Source organism: Onychostoma macrolepis, chromosome 04, assembly GCF_012432095.1.
Source record: "Onychostoma macrolepis isolate SWU-2019 chromosome 04, ASM1243209v1, whole genome shotgun sequence".
NCBI lineage: Eukaryota > Metazoa > Chordata > Actinopteri > Cypriniformes > Cyprinidae > Onychostoma > Onychostoma macrolepis.
In genome coordinates, this window is record NC_081158.1 from 33,657,135 (window position 1) to 33,672,594 (window position 15,460).

A 15,460-nucleotide genomic window follows, 5' to 3' on the forward strand; every position below is an offset into this window, starting at 1 on the left:
TCATTTATTTACTAATAAAGCACAAATAAACACAACAAGATTTGACCACTGTGCTGTACAGAAGAGAAAGTTAAAATAGAAAGAAAGAAATGACAGTAAAAATAATACACGAAATATAAATTAAAAAGAGGCCAAGAATTATAATGAATTAAATGAAAGGTCTGTCTGAGGATTGCAAACATCTGATTGACTTATTCACATTTACAAGATCTGACAAATAAGAAGGTGCCAGACCATTTAAGGACTTAAAAACAAACAACAAAATTTTAAATTCAACTCTATAATGTACTGGCGACCAATTAAGTGACATTAATTACTTACGCTTACGTACTGGCTGCGGCATTTTGAACCATTTGAAGCCGTTGGGGTAGTCCAGTATACAAGGAGTTACAGTAGTCCAAACGTCATAAAACAAAAGCATGTATGACTCTTTCAAGACCTTTAAAGGATAAAAAAAAATTAACTTTTGACAGAAGTTTAAGATGGAAAAAACACGACTTGACTACTGAGTTGATATGTTGGTCAAACTTAACGGAGGAATCAAAAAGAACTCCCAAATTTTTCAGTTGGTTTGATATAAGAGTTTAAATGACCACAATTAAAATTAGTTTTTTCTTTACCCACAGGCGATTGCTTCCGTCTTACCCTCATTTAAATGCAAAACATTTTGTGTTTTGTGTATATTTATTATGTGTGTGTGTATATATATATATATATATATATATATATATATACACACACATGCATTTAAGAAAAATGTTGTGTTTATATTTTAAATATATTTATTAGTGCTGTCAAACGCATCCAAAATAAAAGTTGTTGTTTACATAATACATGTGTGTATTATGCATATATAAATACACACACATACAGTACATATTTTGAAAATATTTACATGTAGGCCTATATATTTGTTCATATAATTAATATATATATATATATATATATAATATATATACACATAACATTTTTCTTAAACATATACATGCATGTGTGTGTATTTATATATAAATAATAAATATACAGTACACACACACATTATGTAAACAAATTTTTTTTGGATGCGATTAATCGCGATTAATCGTCTGACAGCACTAATATAAATCTAAATATTTTCAAAGTATATACTGTATGTGTATATATTTATAAATAATAAATATACACCGCACACACACACATTTTGTGAACAAAAACTTTTATTATTGATGCGATTAATCGCGATTAATCTTTTGACCGCACTTTTAAGAATCTTTAGGTATTTACACTGAAAAACAATACACAAATACAGTCAGTCCATGAGAAATATATGAGAAATGAACCAGCGCTCGTGTTTTTCAGTTTTTTCTATGGATAGATTCCCAGCGCGTCCCAGAAGTCGCAGATGTCGTCGCGTGATCCGGTCTGCGCGTGTGAATGCAGCGTGAGGTTCATGAATAGCCAGCCGCTGTTAGTCGCGTAGCGCGGCCACGCCGGCGGACGCTGCTGTCGGCAAAACACGCTGGAGTCGGCGTGAGATCCGGGGTCACCGGTGTGAGCGAACGCTCCCCAGTAACACAGCATCCGATTGGACAGCAGCCGCTCCGCCGGAGTCATGCTGAGGTTCGCCACCGGCGCCGAGTCGAACACGAAGGGCAGCTCTGCGCCGTGACACGCGTGACGGTAACAGAACGTCAAACCCGACCACACGGCAGGATCGCTCGCCACGTGATCGAACACGTACATCCACACCGAGCTGCCAGACGCCACGCCGGCGCGAGCCGACCTCCGCGACGGACACAGGAAGATGTAGTCAGTCACGATCTGAAAGGTAAAAGAATCAGGTCTCTTACGCTCAGCAAGGCTGCATTTATTTGACTAAAATACAGTAAAAATTGTGAAATATTATTACAATTTAAAATAGCTGTTTTCTGAGTGGATATATTGAATAGATTTCAAAATACTTATATTAAAAATCTATAAATAAATATAAATATTAAATAAATATCAATAAATACAGTAGTGTTTAAATAATACCAAAATAGCATTGGCTAAAAGGCTGAATGGAAAGTTCAAAAGAACAGCATTTATTTGAAATCAAAATTTTTGTAATTTATAAAATATAAATAAGTCATTCAAATTCAATATGAATTTATTAAAAATAAATATATAAAAATGTATAAATATAAAACTAAAAATGTAATGTATTACATTAAAACTAAAAACTATATGAATAAATTCTATAATAGTGTATAAATAATACTAAAAGATCTGCACCATTAAAAAAGTTCAAAGGAACAGAATTCTTTATAATTTATAAAATGTTAATAAATTATTTAATGGTTATTATTATTTAAAAAAATGTAAATATAAAAAATATTGAAAATAATATTGAAAATTTATAAATATAAATATTAAAAGAATATTAATACATTCTGTAGTAGTGTATAAATAATACTACAATATCACTGCTGGGTAAAGGGAACCGAATTTATTGAAAATAGAAATCTTGGTAACACTTTACAATAAGGTGTCATTTGTTAACATTAGTTAATGTATTAACTAACATGAACAAACAATGAACAATACATTTATTACACTATTTATTAATCTTTGTTAATGTTAGTTAATGAAAATACAGTTGTTCATTGTTTATTCATGTTAGTTCACAGTGCATTAACTAATGTTAATAAACAACTTGTGATTTTAATAATGCATACTATAAATACTATAATATTATATAAGTAATACTAAAATATCACTGCTGGGTAAAAGGCTGCATCATTTAGTCAAGAGACAGAAAGAGTTTATGTTTGAGCTGAAAGTGATCCGTGAAGAGTTTCAGACCGCAGGCGCTGGATTCTCTGTGTGTCTGTGTCTCTGTGTGTGTGTGAGAGTGTGAGTGCGCGTGTGTATGTGCACGTGTGTGCACACACGCGTGCGTGTGTTTTTGTGACATGAGGACACAAATTTGTATAATGACATGGGTATGACAGGTATTACAAGGAGAACTGGTGATTTATGAGGACATTTCCCCATGTCCCCATTTTTCAAAACGCTTATAAATCATACAGAATGAGTTTTTTTGAGAAAGTAAAAATGCACAAAGTTTCCTGTAAGCGGTAGGTTTAGGTGTAGGGCGATAGAAAATACAGTTTGTACAGTATAAAAACCATTACGCCTATGGAATGTCCCCACAATTCACAAAAACAAACGTGTGTGCGCGTGTGCATGTGAGAGTGTGTGTGAGTGTGAGTGTGTGTGTGTACCTGTTTTTCTGTTCAGGTGGGGACTTAAACCTGAATACACACAGACTCATGGGGACTCGTGTCACGGTGGGGACCTAAATTGAGGTCTCCATGGGTAAACAAGCTAGCAAATCACACAGAATGAATTTTTTTGAAAATCTAAAAATGCCTGTAGTCTCCTGTAAGGGGTAGGTTTAGGTGTAGGGCAATAGAATATACGGTCTGTACAGTAGAAAAAGCATTACGCCTATGGAGAGTCCCCACAAGGATAGCAAACCAGACATGCGTGTGTGAGGTGTGTGTGTGTGTGTGGTCGCTATATAAGTATTTGGTTACCAGGTAACAGATAGAGATACTTAACCTCCAGTGACTCGATGAAAAGCTCTAAACAAGCGCTGATTATCCTGACAAATGAAACGCGTCTCAGGGCTCCTCATTGCGGCTCTCATCTCTTCACACACACAGAGCTCGTGACGACTATCTGTGTCACTTTAGCAGTAAATGCATAGATTTAGTTATTCATTATGTTAAGTGGGTTGTGGTGACCTTTGACCTCTCGGGTGAACTCTGCTGAAGTGGCACTGAGTAACCGGTTAAATCATTGCTTGGAGAGATCTCAGTGCCAGATGAGTAAATCAGAGTTACAGCGCCACCTTGTGGACAGAAGGGGAGCAGAATCATTTCAACACAAAAAATGCTTCTTAATTGGTATCTATGTCTTTCTTTTACAGCTATAACAACTCCATTCTCTATTATGGTAACCTATTTTACTTCCATCGTTGATATGTTTATATGAAGTCTATATGTTGGCATTACCATTCATCTCAAAATACAGGTGGACTTAATTCTTGTAAAGAAAATTATGGACATTTTAGATTTTTATTTTTTATTACAATCAAAGCTTTTTTTTTTTTTCTTTTTTTTTTTTACTAATTTCTTATTACTGTAAATAACCAGATTTTAAAATTATTTAAAAAGCACATTTTCAAACCATTTTTATTGTAATATGACATATAGTTTATTTATTTATTTAAATAAATGTAAAAAAATTGCATTGCAGTTAAATGAGAATTGAGGGAAAATGCAAAAACACTACCTGTAATAATAGGTAATAATAATAATAATAAATATTATAGGTAATCAGTTATATTTTCATATATATATATATATAATTTTTATAATTAATATAATTAAAATGATATAAATTATAATATTTTATAGCTTAATAAAATAATAATGAATTATTATTATTTTGTTGTTATATATTTTATTATTATTTATATATATATATATATATATATATATATATATATATAAATAATAATAAAATATAATAGAAATGCAGATGCACTTCATGCTTTTAAGAGCCTCCAAAAGGGAATCAGGCAAAAATATGAGATGCTATAATATGATGAAATATTAGCATGCACAGAAACTTTTGAATCAGCGGAGGAAGATGCTTTTGGCAGCAGAAGGGTGTAAAAATTGTGGTGAAAAGTGTCTTAACATGACAGATGGATGCAAATTTAGAAATAATTGACGGGAGCTTAAAAGTAAAGTCCCGTCAGAGTCATTATGAGGAATGATGAAAAGGTTGATGGGTAATGATGTAGCGTGGCTAACCTGTGCCAGCATGTCCCTGCGGTCTGCGTCGCTGTACAGCGGCAGGTATTTACGCAGGATTTTGATGGCATGGTGTTTGAAGATGGCCGTGGTGTAGACGGTGCACTCAACCGCTGACACGGGCTTCATGAAGACGCCGTACACAAAGATCACTCCTTCCTCTGAGGTGGTCCCTGGAACACACACACACACACACACACACTAGCCAGTGAAAAGGGTTTTGTTTGACTTCATGCTGACTGGGAGACTGGATACAAGTGTACCGAGCAGCACGGGCTTATCCTTCTGCCAGTGTCCCTTCAGGAAGGCGCTGACCGCCTGCTCTCTGATCAGCTCTCCGTCCACATACGGCCCCCAGCTCTCAAACTGCTCCAGAAAGCGGAAGGGATTCACCACCTTTGAGCCTGAGAAACACAAGCAGCTTCAGTGAGATCTCTGACTGATATTATCTGTGCAGGAGGTGTTCCTTCTGTCAGACGTGGAGGAGAGGATGTGCATTTGATCGGTGCAGTCATAAAAGCATGCCTATTTTCACTCAAAAATCAAAAGTTACAAATAGAATAAAAAAAGTGTATTGTTTTATATTATTAAAGTTTTAGCATGATTTGCATGAAGAAAATGAAGAATATTTTTAGTATTGTTTGAGTTTTTTACATTTTAACATTATTTTAAGGATAATTAAAGCAGGATTTCAAACCATTTTTTTAAAATTATTTTAATATATCAGATATTTCATTGATTTTCTGTGTAAATAAATGAAAAATATTTTTTGCATTACAAATATTGTGAATCAGGCAATGAATAATGTCACAAAAACTCTAAAAACTAAATGAATGGCACTATGAATAGCTAATAATATTAATAATAATTGTATTGATTATTATTACTACTATGTCTGCTACTAATTTATTAGTAATAGTATATGTAATTTTGTTCAGTGCCTGTATAGGTTTTCTTAATTTTTGGTTTTTAATTTTATTAAATTTTATTACTCTTAAATTATTATTGTTGCTGTTGTTTTGCATTAAGAAAATTAAGGTATCGTTTAGATTTTTTTTACATTTATTTATTATTATATTAATAATAATTATTATTATTTTTCATTTTGAGATTACCATGGCAATTAAAGCATATTTTAATACTAATTTCTTTATATTATAGATATTTTATTTACATATTTATTAGTCCAGTTGTTTTATTGTGCTTTATATTTTGTTATTATTATTATTTAATACAATTTAATAACATAATTAATAAAAATTATTGTGCTTTATATTTTATTATAAATTTTGTCAATGGTAATTCTCATTAGAAATCTCATTTCTGTAATACAATGATTTTTATTTAAATGTATGTCTATAGTTTTTATACATTTTTATTTCTGTTTTATTGAATATTTTAGCACATACATTTTTTTTTCCAATTAAATTTCAAGTTCATTTTGTTTCAAATAATGAAAATGTTTTTTGGTTTTTTTAATGGTTTTAGTGAAATATAATCAAATATTTGCCTCTGTTATTTTCTCAGATGTGGAGGGGTTTGTTCTCACTGGATTTGATCTGTGCGTTGAGCACCTCCTGAGGACTCAGAGACTGAAGACACGTCAGGTCCAGAACTGAGCAGTTGGCTGATTTAGCGAAGTTCTTCCCGAGCTTCAGAGACTCGTGCCTGAGGACAAACATCAGCGCTTGAAGACACGGCACTCGTCTGTACAGAGACATGTGTGTGTGTGGGTGTTTACCGTGTTTTCAGAGGGATGGAGAAGGGTAAACTCTGGAAAACAGCTTGTCTGAAGAGCGGTTTACTGCTCTGGATCATCAGATGAAGACTGACCGACTGAGCGCCGGCGCTCTCGCCGAACAGAGTCACCTGCATTCACACACACAAATTCTGCTATTTATTATTTTATTTATCTCCATTTCATCATATGATTTTATGTATTTATTTATTTTATTTCTGTAAAACTCTACAGGCATCTTCAGGTGAATTTTGTGAAAACATCTATTTTCACCCAAAACAGGTAGAATCTAAAAATGTTTTAAAGGGGTCATCGGATGCGACATGCACTTTTACAAGCTGTTTGAACTGAAATGTGTACACAGCCACCCTATAATGATAAAGATCCACCCAGTGTTTTTTTAAAATCTCGTTAATCACTTTAATCCCACCGGAGCAGATGTAGACAAGAATGGCTCCTAAGCAGTTGAAGTGTTTTGTTGTTGGATGTAATAATGAACATAACAGTCGCCATTTACTCCTGCCATCTGAGCGGCTGAAGACGCAGAGGATTACGTTTGTTTTAGAAGGGAATGCGCCCCGATCTGCCTAAATGCGTCTATGTTCGCGCGAATCATTCGTGATCCAGCTTCATCTACAGAAGAAGTGTGTGTAAGGTTTTTGAATGAATCTTTGCAAATGGCCTTTCCCTAATAATATGCTAGTTAGCAAGTTTCATGATGAATGCGGCTAGTCTCTCAGAAAGAAAGGTGGGGTGAGCGGAGCTCATTTGCATTTAAAGCGACATGCAATAAAACAGCTTGCTGTAGACAGAGCTGTTTTTGACGGTGTTGTTTTACACTACCATTGAGAAATTTTAACCAAACTATGTTACAGACTTTTCATTGAGACCCTAAAGAATCATATCAGCTTGTGGAAAATGGGCATTTAATGACCCCTTTATATGTATGGTTTGTTTGTTATTAAATTATTATTATTTATTTTCCACTGTTTAAAAAAGAAAAAGAAACTTTACTGTTAATTTTCTGCCAGGACATTATGCATTAATTTTATACACATTTCTGTTAATCCTAAAAAAACCCCAAAAACAAACAAAACACTTGTAAAAAAAAATAAAATAATAATTCTTCCCGTAAAAATGGGCGTGGCCATTTGTAAATTTTATGGGTCTTGCTTCTGGTCTCAGGTGCTTCCAGCTATTTTTAGCTGCACAAAACTTTTGCTGCTTGATATTGTAAACAGGTGTGTCTTACCATATTATTTTAATGTATTATCTTAATTATGAACACACTGGTTTGTAGTGCAAAGAGTTTTACTGTTTACTGCACGTTGCAATTCTTGTTATTTTCCGGCACCGGAAGTCTCGCCCATTTACTTCCGCGTTGAAGAATTAAGGTGGATGGGGGAACTTGTTATTTTGGAGTGCTTGAACATGGTTTTGAAATTGACCCCTTTATAAATAAGTTTAATTCATGTCTCACCCTGGTCGGGTCTCCTCCAAACACCGCGATGTTCTGCTGGACCCAGAGCAGCGCCGCCTGCTGATCCAGAATCCCATAATTCCCCGCGGCGGAAGTCCGCGGGTCTTTTCCTGACACTAGAAAGCCGAAGGCGCCTGCAGAGACACAGATTCAGCGCTGTGTTTGTGGCTTTCATTATTTGCAGCGGCTCAGAGTCTCACCCAGGCGGTAGGCGACGCTCACGACCAGCGTCTGCGTGAAGTTGCTGATGTAACGGCCGTCGTAGAGCGGTTTGGAGGCGGAGCCCGCGATGAAATCCCCGCCGTGGATCCACAGCATCACCGGAAGCGGCGTCAGCAGCGGAGCCGCCAGATCCACGCTCAGAGGAACGAAGACGTTCAAGTACAGACAGTCCTCACTCACCTGACCATTACACACACATTACTCTGCAGTCCAGATGATGATGATGATAAGAAAAATAACTCTGTATTATATATATATTTATATTTATTTATTTATATATCATTAATTATACACACACACACACATAGTGTAATGTGGGACACCTAAGCTTCAGTGCATTTATCTCTTCTTTTACAACATTGAAGTGAACATGCTTGGTGTTGAATTCAAGCAGGGGTGTCAAGTTATTGAAATCACTTGACTTCCTGGAAATAATGTCAGAAATGTGGCCTCTTGCAAAGTTTACTGAAATGACAGCGACATATAGGATTTAGATCAAATTAATGTTAAGGATATAAGTCTGTTATAAATAAAACAATGTTCTAAATTGTTATCAAATTATATTTGTCATGTATTTGTACATCAGATTTTGCAAAAATATTGTTAAAATGTGTTAAGAATATTTTCTATTTGAAGCAATCTTTGTCGTCCCACTTTAGAAAAGGATTTGCTTGTTTTGACTAATGTGGGACAGTCAAATATACTATGTTATTCAATTGTTAAAATGTGCATTAAGAAAGTTAAATATCATACATGCATTTTTGAGCTTATAATGCAGCAATTTTATTTGTTTTAAGATCCAGATTCAAAATTTAGAGACTAGAGGACATTGGGATCCTGGACCGTGATGAGTCCATGACTGGCCAGAGCTGCTTATTTCTGTTATGAAGTGTTTTTACCGTTGCAATTTGCTTAACACAAGCTTCTGAAAAAAGAAGTTTAATATTAGAAGTTTAATAACAGTTTTAAAGGCATTCCATGTTCCAAATCTTTCATCTTTTTAAAAATTATTTTGCTATCTTTATTAAGTTCAATTTTACATTTTTGACTTTATTACATGGTTATTGTTACTGTTAATGCCAGAAATCTGATTTATTTATTTATTTTTTAAATAAATTATTTTAAATAATATAAGATTTCTGTGTTATATAATTGTTTTTAACATTCCGTATATGTGACCCTGGAGCACAAAACCAGTCTTAAGTCGCTGGGGTATATTTGTAGCAATAGCCAAAAATACACTGTATGGGTCAAAATTATTGATTTTTCTTTTATGCCAAAAATCATTAGGATATTAAGTAAAGATCATGTTCCATGAAGATATTTTGTAAATTTCTTACCGTAAATGTATCAAAACTTCATTTTTGATTAGTAATATGCATTGCCAAGAACTTTAAAGGCGATTTTCTCAATATTTAGATTTTTTTGCCCCCTCAGATTCCAGATTTTCAAATAGTTGCATCTCGGCCAAATATTGTCAGATCCTAACAAACCATACATCAATGGATAGCTTATTTCTTCAGCTTTCAGATGATGTATAAATCTCAATTTCAAAAAATTGACACTTAAGACTGGTTTTGTCGTCCATGGTCACATATGGACATATATGTTACTAGTTTTTTAGACTTATGAAGACTGCAAACACACTGTAGGCCTACTAAGTTAATTAAGCAAACATGGGTATGCACATTTAACCATGAGTGTAAAGTTTACTTTGTAAAAATTTGACTATTTATAACCCAAAACATAGTGTCCCAGATTTGAGAATGAGCTCTCCCACATTAGAAAATCCCCTTTAATTACAATATCTGAAAATGTCTTCTGATTTACATAGGGAACATCTTGGGGATTTCATAATGATATAACATTTTTATATATCGTTTTGGCTTCATATGGAAATATGATGCACAAGTCAAAATTTCAAAAAATGTCCCACATTACCCTAATCCACCCATACATATATATATATATATAAATAAATAACAGAATAACACAAAGTATATATATATATATATATATATATATATATATATACACACACCTGTTATTTATTGAAGAATTATTATTTTTGCTTAAATAAAATGAACCTTTTATTTGAATCATTTAGAGTTCTATCCCCAATTCTCAATAACTGTAATAAAAATGTTTTAGTGGAAGTAACCATTGAGAATAAAATAGAAAAGAAATACCAATTATCTGCATGTATTGCAATAATAAGAAAACGTGTATTTAACAGTCACTTGCTGCCACCTATTGGCGGTTTTAATTTCACATTCAAAGTATCTTTTATTCTTTTTAATAATTTCAAATATAAGTATTCAACGTTTTGTGTTTAATATATCAAAACGTTATTTATGCATATGTAATTGCAGGTTAAATGCATTCATGTCTTGCATTAAACAGTGTGTAAATACATCTATATGTCACTTCAGATGCAGCTTCTGTGTTGATTTCACTTGTTCGGTAACAGCCCAAATGTCTTATTCTAATTCACTGATTAAATGTAAGAATTTGACTCAAAAGATAATGGACACTTTCAGAAAAAATGGCTTTATAAAGGTAAAAATGCCCATGAAAGGTAAAAATCAATTTAAACTGATTGGAAGAGATTAATTTCTATTAGTGTGAACTGATCATCACAGAATATGAAGAATATCAAAAACTTTGGGAGTCAGCTGTCCACAGCAGTCCTTAAGGTACCAGCACAATAACACACTCAGCAAAATATCGTCTAATTATCGATATCGATAAAATCCCAGAAAATATCTAAGATATTACTTTTTTGTCAATATTGCACACCACTAATATACTATGTATCTATTTTGTGAATATTTTACATATTGTGTGCTACTGCTAATTAGTACACAAAACTACCTAATTCTGTGTTTAATCCAGAGAAATTTCTAAATACAGCAAATGAAGTTCTTTATACCTCTGTTAAGATTTTTATGAGACCAAAAGTTTTTGCCGTTTTTGCACAGAATCAGTCCCTCCTCGTCTGTCTGTGTCCCACTCACCTTCTTGGGACACCTGTCAGCGATGGGTCCGATGCAGGCCTGCATGCACGCCGCTCTGGGATAGGTGGCGTCGTACACCCCTCTCCAGGGCGTGACGGGACGGGGCGCTTTCCAGCGGGACGCCGCCACAGGAGGATCAGCGAACGGGATCCCATAAAACACATAGCACTTGTCCAGCGTCAGGCCCTGGATGAGCCCGTCTTTAGTCAGCAGTTTGGGTCCGGCAGCAGCTGAAGTCTGTGGGCCGGTGAGCGGCTGATCTCGGATCAGTGCTGCTGGAGAGACGCTGCGCAGGAAAGCTGCCAGCTCCATCTGATCATCTGATGCAGATCCAGTGCTGGTGAACACAGACGCCACCATAAACAGACCCAAAACATGCATATTTACTCCTGCTGCTTCACTTCGCTCCGGTCGGGATGGACTGATGCATGCTGGTCCGAAACTGGATGGACGATTGCTCAGTTTGAGCTGCTTCAGCACTTGTGACTCTTATTATGCTGCACACTGGGACTCTGTGTGTGTGTGTGTAATGACAAGCAGACTGTCTGTACTTTAGAAAATTAAATCACATTCATTCCCTTGGTCTTGATACTACAAGTTGAATCAGTGATTTGCCCTCTTAGACACAAAGTTATGAACTAATTTCTGATTTAATAATGTGGCATTTATGTGGCACTCTAAGTTTCTATAAATAATACCATGGTACATGCAAAAAAACAAAACAAAAACAATAATGCGCTTTAGGAATAGCTTATTACAGTATTTCTAATATTATTAGTAAGTCATGACACTATGATTGCAGTAACTTAATCACAACCATCAGTGTATAGCAGTCATTAAAATAACAACAACTAATAATTAACTAACATCCAAGAAATTATAATTGTCAATAAACAAATCAACCAATGTAGGTATTACAGAAGAATATTGTAAATACCTTTAATTAAATTCCTCAAAGCTACAGGAATAGATTTGACAACTAAAGAAAATTGTCTATATGAAAATTTTATCTTAAAATGATCATAACATATTACACTCTTCATCCATTTAATGCATTAAATTCCAAACTCCTTTGTCAAACCAGTTTTCATAAAATAAAGATTTCCTCTTATGTAAAATACACCTGTTATTCCAAATTACAACATCATGTGGAGTAAAACTATGCTTGCACAACATTTTCCAATACATGAAAATCAGATAACTTAAAAGGCAGTGCTGATGGGTCAAAATCACATCATTAAAAGAAAGGAAATTCCTCCAACTCTTTGGAAAAGATGAACAGAAACACTAAACAATGAAGACTGTTCATCTCTTACAAACATTTGTAACCATCTTTACTTAATAACCCTATTCATTACTCCAAAATCAATTACATTCAACCCTCCTTCCTCCGTTAACTTTACCATATGACCTTTTCGTTTTTTTATTCCAAATAAAATCATAATGAATTCAGTTTATTTGCTATTAAGCAAACACCTGTCTTGGCACCACTAATGAATCTTAATTTTGATATTATAAATGACATTTTGTCTGTTATTATGAAGTGTCAAAATCTCTTTTTTTATTCAAATTTAAATGCAACCCTGAAGCATCTGCGCAAAAAGATACAGCTTTTAAGGCATTAGGTATTTGATTAGAGTCCTTCAAAAAATAAGGTTGTATCGTCCGCTAGTTGTGTAATTACCAAGGATCTACCCAAAACATCTAATGGTTTTATACTTTAATTATTCTTTATATAGGGTGCTAGTAATTCACCAGCAAGCAAGAAAAGAAGCGGTTTGACTGGGTCTCCCCGACATATTCCCCTTTTGATATCAAATCTCCTCATTATTTGTTTATACAACATTCAAATGACATCAATAAATATTCCTTTACGCTATACTAATGTGACAACAAGCTGTCTGTGATAAAGGCCAAAAAGCGTCCCTATGTGTGGACCCTGCCCACTTAAAATGTATTTGGCAACTTTTAGCAAATGATAAAGACACATTTTCCTTCTAAATTACATAAAAAGAGGTGTCCAGTACACGTATCATTAAGTTGCTAGCTGCAAATGTTCAATAATAATTGTTCATTTATGATAACACATTGTTGTTAGTTTGTACCTGCACTTGTTGACCAGCTAAAAAATGTGTGGAAAAATGGAAAAGGTGGTAATTTTCTGCCAGGACAGATGTTATCTGATAAGTTGTAACCTGAAAACACAAAATACAAAGTGCAATTTAAAATTCAGGTAAAAAAAAAATCAACACAAACAATTCCTTCAAATGAACACAGTACACTGTGCCCTATTTTACAAAGTGTGGCATACAAACTACCAATATACATTTCCCAAAATAACCACAAGATAAAGTCAAGATCAATTTTTATTGTAACTATGGACTACGTTGACAAGAGTGATGTAGAAGTTGTCACCATGAAGCTTGGTGATGTACGGAAGAGAAAACTGATTTCACAGTAAATTATCTCATTTTCAGCAGTAAGAAAACAAGTGTATGTACGTCACGTATGTGTTTGCCGCGCATGCGCAAAGTGACGTATGGTATGTCTATAACACGCATGCGCAGTAACGTGGTGACAGCGCATGCGTGTGTAATTTGCATTGCGTGATGACGTTAGGTGTTTTCGCGTCGTGCATGATGTAACACGTCATTAACATGCATGCGCATACTTAACAGAATACTCTAATAAAACATAAAAGTATTAAAGAACGCTAAGGTGGAAAAAAAAGAAGGGAAAAAACAGTAAAATGTAACAGCACATATCCATGATTTTAACCATGTTTCATCTGAGGTAAGATTATACGGAATTACAGAGTTTATTCTGCAATATCTGTGTAGTATTTTATTTACAATTTATTAACATTTTGTTGCACTTTACTTCACTGTGTATATTGTAACATTACACTTTAATGGTACCTTAAAGATTTTAAATATATTATAGGATGGTGTTATAAAAAGAGTGTTATTTGCTTTGTCTGTAAAGTACAGAAGAGATTTAATTTATAATCAGAATTAACATCAACTAAATTAAAAAAGTTTGTCAAGTCAAAATTTAGGTTGGCTTGGCTTGAGAAAGCATAGCCTGAAAGTTTGAAGTTTTTTCAATTTGAAAGTTTTACAGTTGAGGGCAATACAGTCTATCAGGGGAAAAAACAGATAGTTGAGAAGAGACAGACACTCAAATCTGTCTAGCCACATGAAGTGGGCATCTTCTCTGAATTTCGTCTCACTAACAATGTCCCTAAAACGTCACACGAAGGTAAATTTAAGAGGTTACACTTTACAATAAGGTGTCATTGGTTAACACTAGTTAATGTATTAATTAACATGAACTAACAATGAACCATACATTTGTTACAGTATCTATTCATCTTTGATAATGTTAGTTAATAAAAAAGGATTACAAATATGAGAAACTTTTTTTTTTTTTTTTTTTTGCAATGCATGCAACCATCAATGGCATTACTCTATATTAATATAAGTCTTTCTGCTCTTAAGACATCTTTAAAGGCTCATTTTAGGCGAAATAAGACTTTTAAAAACCAGCAGCAGAATCCCTGTCACTTCGAATACTAACACATATCATAAAACATGTCATAAATGTTTGAAATCGCACACATTTGCAATGACACTCTCTATGATTATGACCAAAGCATCCCTACAATTAAAAGCCATTAACACAAACGCACATTTTTAAGAAAACACAAGTAAGTAAATGTTCCTTAACTGCCATCGAATCTCAAATCCAGCCATTTCAAACATCCGGAAATGAATGAACCTGGACATGTGCATTAAAGCCAGTCAGTAGGCACGCACGCGTATTTACGGTAAATACAAGGTAGGTAACGTCACCACGCTACTGCGCATGCGATTTATAGACATACCGTACGTCACTTTGCGCATGCGCGGTAAACACATACGTGACGTAGGTACGTGACGTCACCGCGCTACAGTCTGCAGCGAGGAGTATTTGCCCCAGGGGGCAATTACTGTTGTTATTCTGTTCTGAACATCAAATCCTTTGTTTTTCCATCAAATGTATTCTAATTAGTTGGTTGAATAAAAATATTTGGACTTTATATTTAAAGATTACCTCATGTTAGCATCAGGTTAGCTAGCCAGTTAGCATCAGCTAACTTTGTTTTTTTTTTTTT

General features: G+C 34.2%; 1 protein-coding gene across 3 annotated transcripts; it reads right to left on the reverse strand.

Moving 5' to 3' along the window:
* Positions 1 to 906: 906 nt before the first annotated feature.
* Positions 907 to 15,144, reverse strand: LOC131538916 (crystal protein). Of its 3 annotated transcripts, none has more exons than XM_058773077.1 (10): positions 15,034 to 15,144; positions 13,410 to 13,499; positions 11,305 to 11,816; positions 8,266 to 8,467; positions 8,066 to 8,199; positions 6,589 to 6,716; positions 6,397 to 6,515; positions 5,111 to 5,251; positions 4,848 to 5,020; positions 907 to 1,800 (listed from the first exon to the last, which is right to left on the reverse strand). In XM_058773077.1, exons 3-10 carry the CDS (start codon positions 11,683 to 11,685, stop codon positions 1,345 to 1,347), a joined length of 1,734 nt encoding a protein of 577 aa, XP_058629060.1. In that variant the 5' UTR covers positions 11,686 to 11,816; positions 13,410 to 13,499; positions 15,034 to 15,144; the 3' UTR covers positions 907 to 1,344. The 3 variants fall into 3 exon arrangements, with proteins under 3 accessions (XP_058629060.1, XP_058629059.1, XP_058629058.1); XM_058773076.1 differs by having other exon boundaries at positions 11,305 to 11,845; XM_058773075.1 differs by having other exon boundaries at positions 11,305 to 13,499; positions 14,996 to 15,121.
* Between the last annotated feature and the right edge of the window lie 316 nt (positions 15,145 to 15,460).

Excerpts from the sequence above, each read along its gene's own strand:
- LOC131538916 (XM_058773077.1), bottom strand. The coding sequence starts at position 11,685 with ATGCATGTTTTGGGTCTGTTTATGGTGGCGTCTGTGTTCACCAGCACT. Across the intron at positions 6,516-6,588 it reads TCCATCCCTCTGAAAACACG|GCACGAGTCTCTGAAGCTCG; the intron begins GTAAACACCCAC and ends GTTTGTCCTCAG. Across the intron at positions 5,252-6,396 it reads CAACGCACAGATCAAATCCA|GCTCAAAGGTGGTGAATCCC; the intron begins GTGAGAACAAAC and ends TGTGTTTCTCAG.